Below are 9,454 nucleotides of genomic sequence, written 5' to 3'. Positions count from 1 at the left end.
AGGGCCAGATTCCACCTTGATCCCTCGTCGCCCCTCCCTCGCCGCCGCGCGGGCGGGACGCACCTTGCTGCCACTAGAGGGCGCAGCTGCAGCCCTCTGGAACGTGTCCGCCCTCCCCCTCAGAACTGTGGCTGGACCAGGCGTGCCCTCAGGGGAAGCCCTCAGACCCTCTGCTGGGCCACCCCAGGCTGCCGCATCAGCCCCAGCCTCGGTGCTCTACTCCGACTGCCTCGCCCTCCTTGCCTTGGCCTGACGGCTGAGCACCAGTTTCCTCACCCAGCCCCCGGCCCCAGGTGCACCACCTCCACGCCAGCGCCTTCGAGACCCGTCTTACTCCCCCGCCTGCCTCAGGCAACTGCACGCATCCCCAGGTGCTCAAGCGAAATCCACGGTTGTGCAGAACCCCCCCCTTCCCAGCTCCCCTCAAGTCCGGCAGTGGACGCTGGCCCCTCTGCCTCCTAAATCCGTCCGCTCCAGCTCCCCCTTGCTGCTGCCACCAACACCACCCAGTCTGGGCACCATACCTCCCTCGGGGAACCGTCTTCCAGCTCCCACTCTGGCTCCAATGGGCCGATGAAGGGATCCTTTCAAAACATGGCAAAGGCAAAACTACGGAGACAGTAAACGCGTCAGGGGCTTGGGGTGGGGGGAGGATGAAGAGGTGAGGCACAGAGGATTTTTAGGGCAGTAAAAATGCTTTGTGTGTTACTGCAGTGGCAGATACATGCCAGTATACATTTTTCCAAACCCACAGAATGTACATCACCAGGTGAGCCCTAATGTGGACTGTGGATTTGGGGTGACTATGATGTTAGTGTAGGTCCATCAGTTGTAACAAAAGTCCCACTCTGGGGTGTTGATCATGGGGGAGGCTGTGCACGGGGGGAGGGAGCGTGGCTGGGGGTAAATGGGAAATCTCAGTACCTCTGTCTCAATTCTGCTGTGAATCCAAAACTGTTCTAAAAAAATTGTCCTACAAACACATAAACAAAAAAAGTCATGGTACTGCTCTGCTTTGATCCCTGAGAGGACTCCCCATGTCACCCTGGGTCCCATCCTGAGTCAGGATCCCATCCTCACCGTTGTCACAAGGCCTTGTGTGACTGCATCTCTCACAACCCACACCCTTCTGCCCCAGGCCCACTAGCTGCTTTTCTGCTGCTTGATTATCATGAATTCATTTCTACCTCAGGGATGAGTGCAGGGTGGGGAGGCTGCCCTCCTCCCTCTACTGCCTGTCCACATTGCCTCTCAGAGTGTGGAAGCGGGGTAGGGGTAGTGTTGAGCCAAGTCTGGGGCCCTGGCCCCCAGGAGGTGCAGGGAAGCAGGATATGGCACCACAGGGTCCTGCCAGGCTCGTCCCACAGCCTCCCGCTTCACTGTCAGCTGCCTTTAGGATGCCTGTTCTCCCCCCTCCATCCTGTTGTACCTTTCCCAAAAGACCTGCCTGCCCCCTCCCACACGCTATTCTGAGCCCCTGAAGGCTTGAGGGTGGGATTCCAGCACAGACACCCTAGTTCATACTAGGCTGTGAGTGACTAATAGGCTTACATAGTTATGTTTTCTGAGGAGAGGGGTCAGCTGAGTCTGGAGCCTAGTCCTGCATGGCACCTTGCAGGTTTCTTAGCTGCTTGAATGTGGCCACAGTTCCAGTCCCGGGCCCACCTTCCCCCATCCTGACACTGAGTGTCCTCCTACAGGGGGTCAGCCACGCAGGGCCTGAGCTACAGCTTCACCCACCTGGACCGGTACCTGGACCTCCTCAGGGAGAACCGGCTCTTGCCAGGTAAGCCACCAGCCTCGCCCTTGTACTGCTGGCCTCACACCCTCCCCTTGGCCTGGCCCTTCTGTCCTCCTGGTTGCCCACTCAGGGCCTACCTCAGTGCGGGCCTGGTGGAGACAGGCAGGCGAGCAGTGGGACAGCCACCCTCACGTGCTGCAGGCTTTGAGCTGATGGGCAGCCCCTCCGGACGCTTCACTGACTTTGAGGACGAGCGGCAGGTGTTCGAGTGGAAGAACCTGGTTTCCCTCCTGGCCACGAGATACATCGGTGGGTGGGGCGCGTGCCCGGCGTGGGCAGGGCGGGCACTCCTCCCACGCCCACCCAGGCCGCCTCCTGGTCTCATCACGAACCCACTGAACCAGGGCCTCCTGATGGGGGGGGGGCGAGCTCGTAGGGAATCAGACGCTCCAGTCACATCCAAAGCCCCCACCATGGTTGCCCCTTCCTGGGGATCCCCATGAGCCCATGAACCTGCCCCAGGGGAGGGGCCCTCTCGCCACAGTAGGGACCCTCTGCAGGTAGGTACGGCCTCGAGCACGTTTCCAAGTGGAATTTCGAGACGTGGAACGAGCCGGACCACCACGACTTTGACAACGTGTCCATGACCTTGCAAGGTGGGCAGACCGGCCTCCTGGGGTCCTGCGGATCTGAGAGGGGGTGGCAGCCGCCCCTCTGGCGCGGGGGTGTGGACTCAGTGTCCCTCCCGCCCAGGCTTCTTGAACTACTACGACGCCTGCTCCGAGGGTCTGCGAGCCGCCAGCCCGGCCCTGCGCCTGGGCGGCCCCGGAGACTCCTTCCACCCGCTGCCGCGCTCCGCGCTCTCCTGGGGCCTCCTGGGGCACTGCCACAACGGCACCAATTTCTTCACCGGGGAGGTGGGCGTGAGGCTGGATTACATCGCCCTCCACAAGAAGGTCAAGCCCGGGATCCCCGCCCTTCCGTCCGCCCCCGCCCCCAACCCAGCGCCTACGCGCGGGTCCCCCGCACGCGGCAACCCCAGAATGCCCGCCTGCTGCCAGCAGCCCCGCCGCCCCTCCGCGGCGGTCTCGGGGGTTGCTCAGGCGGGGCCTCTGCGCAGGGCGCGGGCAGCTCCATCTACATCCTGGAGCAGGAGGCGGCGGTCGTGCGGCAGATACAGCGGCTCTTCCCCAAGTTCGCGGACACCCCCGTTTACAACGACGAGGCCGACCCGCTGGTGGGCTGGTCCCTGCCGCAGCCCTGGAGGGCCGACGTGACCTACGCTGCCATGGTCGTGAAGGTGGGCCTGCCGCCAGGCCCGCCCCCGGGGGAGGCCTTTCTCCCGGGTGGGAGGGGCGGGCAGGCGGCCCCCGCGGTCGCGTTCCCAGCCACCCCAATGCCCGCAGGTCATCGCACAGCACCAGAACCTGCTGGTGGCCAACACCAGCTCCTCCGTCCGCTACGCGCTCCTAAGCAACGACAACGCCTTCCTGAGTTACCACCCGCACCCCTTCTCTCAGCGCACGCTCACCGCGCGCTTCCAGGTCAACGACACGCACCCGCCGCACGTGCAGCTGCTGCGCAAGCCGGTGCTCACGGCGATGGCCCTGCTGGCCCTGCTGGGTGAGCCGCGCGCCGGGTTCCGTGTCACTTCCTGTGAGGGCGGGGCCGGGACGAGGCCTCAGGTGGACGGGGATGTCGTTCTAGGCCAGGAGTAGCTTGTGCAAAGGCCCGCGGAAGGATGTGCCTTGCTGGGGAGCCGGGAGCATGTTTCTTGTCCCTCCCCACCCTTCCCCAGCTCAGTGGGCCATAGAGGTTGTGGTGTGGCCGGGGACCTCCAGTGGAGGAGGGCAAGTGGTGGGAAGCGGGCCCTGGGAGGGTCGAGGGGCGACGACTCCGCGTGGTGACCCCTCTAACTCCCGTAGACGGCGAGCAGCTCTGGGCTGAGGTGTCGCGGGACGGGACGGTGCTGGACAGCAACCACACGGTGGGCGTCCTGGCCAGCACCCACCACCCCGTGGGCCCCGCCGACGCCTGGCGCGCCACGGTGCTGGTCTACGCGAGCGACGACACCCGCGCCCACGCCAACCGCAGCGTACCCTTGACTCTGAGCCTGCACGGAGTGCCCCCGGGCCCGGGTAAGCAGGGCTCCCAGAGAGGGGGCTCCAGCCCCTGGGGTGGGGGTAGCTCTGGCGGGGCGGGGCCTGGAGGAGGCGAGCCCGGCCCCAGCATCCCGCTCCGCAGAGGTCGTCTTTGTCCAGCTCTACATGGACAACTGGCTCTGCAGCCCCTACGCCGAGTGGCGGCGCCTGGGCAGGCCCGTCTACCCCTCTGCTGAGCAGTTCCGGCGCATGCGCGCGGCCGAGGTCCGCGGGGAGCGAGGGGTAAGGGGCGGGGCGGCTCCCGAGGTCCGAGGGCCCTGAGCCCCTGGCTCTGTCCCCAGGACCCGGCGGCCGTGATGCCGCTCCCTTTTCCCAGCAGCGGCCGCCTGACGCTGCGCCCTTTGCTGCCTCTGCCCTCGCTCTGGCTGGTGCACGTGTGCGCGCGCCCGGAGGAGCCGCCGGGGCAGGCAAGTGGCAGTTCCCTTCCCCGCCGCCGCCCCGGTCGCCCCCGCCCCCAACCAGTCTCGGTGCCTTCCCCCCCCCAGGTGACCGGGCTCCGTGCTCTCCCCTTGACCCGCGGGCAGCTGCTTTTGGTCTGGTCCGATGAGCGTGTGGGCTCCAAGTACGTGAGTGCGGTCACCACCCCTACCCCTACCCGCCCCCCAACACGCGTCCTTGGCCCCCAGATCCTCTGGGCTGTAGGGCCCATGTGGCCACTCTGGCCCTTTGGTCACCCCACGCGGACTGTGCTCTCTGCCGCCCATACAGCTGCCCCCACTGTTGGCACAAACGGCCCATGACTTTGTACCTCTGTGATGTAGGGTGGGGGCACCCACACAGGCCATTTGCCCCTGGCACGTGTTCCAGACCCCTCCTCTCAGCCAGTGTGGCTCTTTGTCATTGCAGGAAGAGGGTCCTGGGCCCCGGGGAGGGGCCAGGAAGGGGGCTGGAGGGGAGTAGGGCTCTGGGCGCCCCCTGCCTGCCAGCCCCCCTGGACCCCAGCCCTGGTCCTGCCTGACCTTCCCCAGGTGCCTGTGGACCTATGAGATCCAGTTCTCCCCGGAGGGTGTGGTGTACCTGCCCATCATCAGGAAGCCTTCAACCTTTAACCTCTTCGTGTTCAGCCCAGGTGTGCCTGCTGCCTCAGCACAGTCCCTGTGGGGAGGGGTCCAGGGCCTTCCGGCACCTGGAGTTTGGGGGGATCAGAGGGGTTCAGGTTCAAGAGCAGGCACGTACCTTTGTGTCCTCAGACACGGCTGTTGTCTCCGGCTACTACCGGGTTCGTGCTGTGGACTACTGGGCCCGACCAGGCCCTTTCTCGAGCCCCGTGTGGTACCTGGGGGTCCCTGCCCCGTGAGGGCCACTGCTGCCCTGCGACTGGACATGTGCTGACCGTAAGCCTGGGCGGCCAGAAGCCATGCTAGGCCAGACTGCCGTCAGCCGGTCATCCCCTCTGTTTGTCCCCTCCTGCCCCTCATTCACCCCCTTAAAGTGCATTTCCACACACAGTAATGGGGACAGCCTTCGTGGTGGGCACTGGGCAGACACGAGGCCTGGCTGGAGTGAGCCCATCCCCGCCTCGCCCCACCCCTGCCTGTGGGAGCCGGGATGGGACTCGGGTCAAGCACAGACAGGTGTGAGTTGCCACTGGGGTGCCCGCCCTGTGCGCCTGGGGTCTCTGGCGTCACTGCTGGGTGCAGCAGGCCCCATTCCCAGCCCCTGCGCCAGGAGGGCCCAGAGGGTTCCCACTTCCTGAGGCCCAGCCAGGCTGCCCCCTGCACCCTGCCTGGCCCAGGCTGTCCCCAGTGGCAGGGAAGACCGGCAGTGTCCACTCCTGCGGTCATCCGGGCTCCTTATCTGGGCCCAGGAGGAAACAGCACGCCCAGACGAGGGCGACTTGGGGACTGCGGATGGACATGTGGACAGGGGGCAGGGAAGCCACGAGGGGTGGTGTGGAGCCCTGGGGCTCCTCCCTAACCCCCCACGCCCACCCCAGGGCAGGTGGAGCCGACAGAGAACGGTATGAAGAGGCCACCTGGTGAGGCCACGGGGCGAGGAGCAGGGGTGCAGCCAGTCTGGAGTGATGCAAGCGGGTGTGGGGGCCCCGACCCACCCTCCTCTCTCTGCTGCCCTCCGAGCTGCCTGGGCTCAGGGATGGGTGAGGCAGGCCTGGCAGGGCACATGGAAGGCAAGGCCCAGTCACCCCCGGCTCCTGTCCGCATGGAAAGGGCGGGGCACCAGGGCCCACCAGCGGCCTCATCCTGGGCTGGGGATGTCAGTGTGGCATTCTCCACCCGAACCCCAAAGCCAGCACCTGTCCCCATTGCCCTTGGCCGCTGGGGAGGCTTCAGGGCTTGGTGCCTGGGGCCCCGTTGTTACCATACAAGGGGTGCTGGGGTGCCCGGTGGGCCCCTGGTCTCTGGGCGTTGTCTTCCTGCCTCGTCAGGAAGCTGTGACTGGTTGTGGCTCCATGACCAAGCACCACGGTGGGCAGGCGGCCCATACAGCAGAGGCTCATTCTCTCACATCCTGGAGGCCGCAGCCTGAGGGCAGGGGTTCCTCCTGAGGGCGCTCTCCTGGCCTTGCAGACGGCCACCTCCTCCCCGTGTCCTCACAGAGTCGTCCCTTTGTGTGTGTCTGTGTCCTGATCTCTTCTTATAAGGACACCAGCCATGTGGGATTCAGGCCCACCCGTAGGACCTCATTTGAATCACCTCTTTAAAGCTCCCTCTCCAAATACAGTCACAGTCTGAGGCACTGGGGGTGAGAACGTCAGTGTATGAATCGGAGGGATCCAGTTCAGTCGGTAACAAGCACCAGCCCTGTTTCTCTGCGGTGGTAGGAATGCATCACCCCAGCGTTAAAGCAGCCTCTTCCTTTTGGGATACAGGCTGCTGTGTATAAACAATAGGCCCTACTGTATAGCACAGGGAACTATATTCAATATCTTGTAATAAACCGTAATAGAAAAGAATATGGAAAGGAATATATATAGTGGGTTGGCCAAAAAGTTCATTTGGATTTTTCTGCCACATCTTATGGAAAAACCCGAACGAACTTTCTGGCCAACCCCGTGTACACATCTGTATAACTGAATCGCTTTGTGCTGCACCAGAAGCTAATGGAACTTTGTAAGTTACCTATTCTTCAATTAAAAAAATTTTTTAAAGCAGCCTTTTCTCTACCTGCTGGTTCGGTAGCCTGAGGACCCCCGATGGTCAGGGGCCATCTCAGCTCGCAGCTTACTGGGAGGGGTACTGGGTTCCCTGGTTCCTTCCTTGGACACTGCACACTCCACCGCACACCCCACTGAGCAGAGATCTCAGATGGGCCCCTCCTTTGGAGACAGGTGCGGCTCCAGGGCAGTCAGTGGGGATTTGGCACTGGCACCTGCATCTTGGCCAGGACAGCAAAGCCGCAGCTGTGTCTCCAGGGGTAAGTCACCTCCACTTTTATCGTGGCTTGTGTGTTGTCAAGCGGCCACCGGGTTGCCGGCATGCCCCCATCCTCTGACCGCGTTCTGGTCTTTGCTGGTTTGGGCTTGGGCTGGGAGCTGTGGTGGGAGTTCGAGAAGTCCACGTAATTGGCCCACGCACGTCCTCCGTCCCTGCTGTCGTGGCCACTTTGCACCTGGGCCCATGGAGTGGTCACGGATGGCAGAAAGAGGCTGACATCGACATGACCCATTGATGAGCCCCTGCTGTTGGGGACACTGCCTGGATCGGTGGAGCTCTCCTGCAGGACACGGCACCCACTCTGCCCCTCTCCCCAGACCTTTGTCCCCAAGTGTTCTGTCTTCATTGCTCTGAGTCTGGCCCACCGTCTGACCTGTCGGATGCTGCCTGCTTGAGCCAGACGTGCACCTTGGTTCTGCATGCCGGGGGACGCCGGTGCGTGTGCCCACGCGCCTGCAAACCGCATCCCTCACGCGGCTGGCAGGAAGCTCTTTGTGCAGCCCAGGGCGTGGGTTGAGGGAGAGGCAGCAAGCAGCTCAGCAGGAGCTGGAGGCTCGGGTCACGTGACTCGCTTTCAGATGCGCTTGGGCCCAGGCTCTGATATTTAAATTTGGGACAGAATGCTGTGTGCACAGTCTCCTCACTGGGCCCTTGGGTCACGTGGCCACTTGGTAAATGGAGTTAGACCCGCCCCAGAGCTCAGTGGCAGACCCGGAGCTGCTTTTCAAGTGGAGAGTTGTGTTTGGCGCAGGAGGAGATGGACTTGCTCCAGGATGCCAGGGCTCTGGGCTGGAGGCGTTTGCCACAGGTGTCTGCCACAGATGCTCCAGGCTGCGTGGGGTCTGACGGGCTACCCACCCAAGGGGCGAGTGGCCTGGGGCCCAGGAGATGGGTGAGAACCGCAGGTGCAGATGTGGCGTGGGCCGCTCCCCCACCCAGAGCCGCACTGCGCGCTGTGCCTCCTAGAAGTGGTCCTGCACACGCCCGCGTTGCCAGACCGTCGTACCCCCAAACTTCCCTGGACTCTCAGCAGGCTTACCTCTCACCCTGCGGGAGGCATGGGCTTTACAGAGGCCTCTAGGGCGCTTGTCATCTATTGGCCGCCCTGTCTAATCGGCATAATGTCATCAAGGGAACCAAGATCTCTGGACCGTGTTAAGATGGTGGGAGCGTTGGTGCCATCAGGCAGACTCTGAAGGTGTGCTGCCGTGCCTGCCATGTGCGGGAGCCCGCTGGTCTCCTTCCTCGAGGGGGACAGAAAAGCCAGCTGCGCTGCATACTGGCGCCACGGACTGTGTGATTTTGACCAGTAAAGGTACACGTCCAGACCTCAGCCGGTTGGTGTTGCCCTGGGTTATGCTGTGATCATCTGTCACTCAGCACCCATCTGGCAAGTGATATGGAGAACAGAGAAGGAATCCCCACCCTCACATCTCCCCAGTTCCTGATGTTGGACCTAATCCCCAGAAACATGGTGCTATTTTTGGTTTAGCGTGGAGGGCAGGCCTGGGGGCTTCCACGATAGCCCCCCATGCAGCAGCCGGGGGCCAGCGTGGGGCTGTGGCTGCTCGCTGAGTATGAACGGCGCACTCTACATTCTGCGGAGATGGAAACACCTACAGAAAGGGTCTGCAAACCCGTGGGCTCACAGACTCAGGCCCATGCCCCAAGTGACCAGTGATGGTGGCTTTCTGGTGCGTGAGGATTGGCCTCACTTCAGAGCCATCATCTAGGAATCCCCTCCATAGGGCAGTCATTGAGGGTGCCGCAGGTGCCCCTTACGTAACTGGGGCCATAGGCTAGTGACTGTATAGGCAGTTCTTTGTCAGGAGGACCAGCCTCCCCTCCATCAGGGGCTCTGGGTCCTGCACATGAGGCCCTATAGCCTCACTATGACAAGGGGCTTCAGAGACCTGCCAATGGACCTACAATTTTCTGCCTATGTGTGCCTCAAGCAGCACTTCAGAAGCTGCCCACCTGTTTCATTTCTCGAGACCCTGCATGTAATCGGTCATCTCATGTTTGCCAAGTCCCCTGAGGGTCCATGGCTGCAAACACTTGCATGTGTGAGTCACCTGGGGTCTTGTTAAGACGTGGGTCTGGGGCTTCCCTGGTGGCGCAGTGGTTGAGAGTCCGCCTGCCGATGCAGGGGACGC

General features: G+C 62.9%; 1 protein-coding gene across 1 annotated transcript in view; it reads left to right on the top strand.

Annotated features, from left to right (window-relative positions):
* IDUA (alpha-L-iduronidase) overlaps window positions 1–9,454 on the top strand; it is a 20,972-nt gene that overhangs the window by 10,730 nt on the left and 788 nt on the right. Inside the window, exons 3-15 of the mRNA XM_007467903.1 lie at window positions 1,701–1,786; window positions 1,943–2,050; window positions 2,302–2,397; window positions 2,495–2,697; window positions 2,862–3,041; window positions 3,148–3,364; window positions 3,667–3,879; window positions 3,986–4,107; window positions 4,185–4,310; window positions 4,389–4,465; window positions 4,872–4,972; window positions 5,094–5,196; window positions 6,032–6,117. Of these exons, the coding sequence (XP_007467965.1) occupies window positions 1,701–1,786; window positions 1,943–2,050; window positions 2,302–2,397; window positions 2,495–2,697; window positions 2,862–3,041; window positions 3,148–3,364; window positions 3,667–3,879; window positions 3,986–4,107; window positions 4,185–4,310; window positions 4,389–4,465; window positions 4,872–4,972; window positions 5,094–5,196; window positions 6,032–6,117 (1,718 nt within the window). The remainder of the gene's footprint in view (window positions 1–1,700; window positions 1,787–1,942; window positions 2,051–2,301; window positions 2,398–2,494; window positions 2,698–2,861; window positions 3,042–3,147; window positions 3,365–3,666; window positions 3,880–3,985; window positions 4,108–4,184; window positions 4,311–4,388; window positions 4,466–4,871; window positions 4,973–5,093; window positions 5,197–6,031; window positions 6,118–9,454) is intronic.

This window comes from Lipotes vexillifer, unplaced genomic scaffold (genome assembly GCF_000442215.2).
Source record: "Lipotes vexillifer unplaced genomic scaffold, Lipotes_vexillifer_v1.1 scaffold966, whole genome shotgun sequence".
Taxonomy (NCBI): Eukaryota; Metazoa; Chordata; class Mammalia; order Artiodactyla; family Lipotidae; genus Lipotes; species Lipotes vexillifer.
Note: the sequence above shows the minus strand (reverse complement) of the source record. Positions and strands in the feature narration are given on the sequence as shown.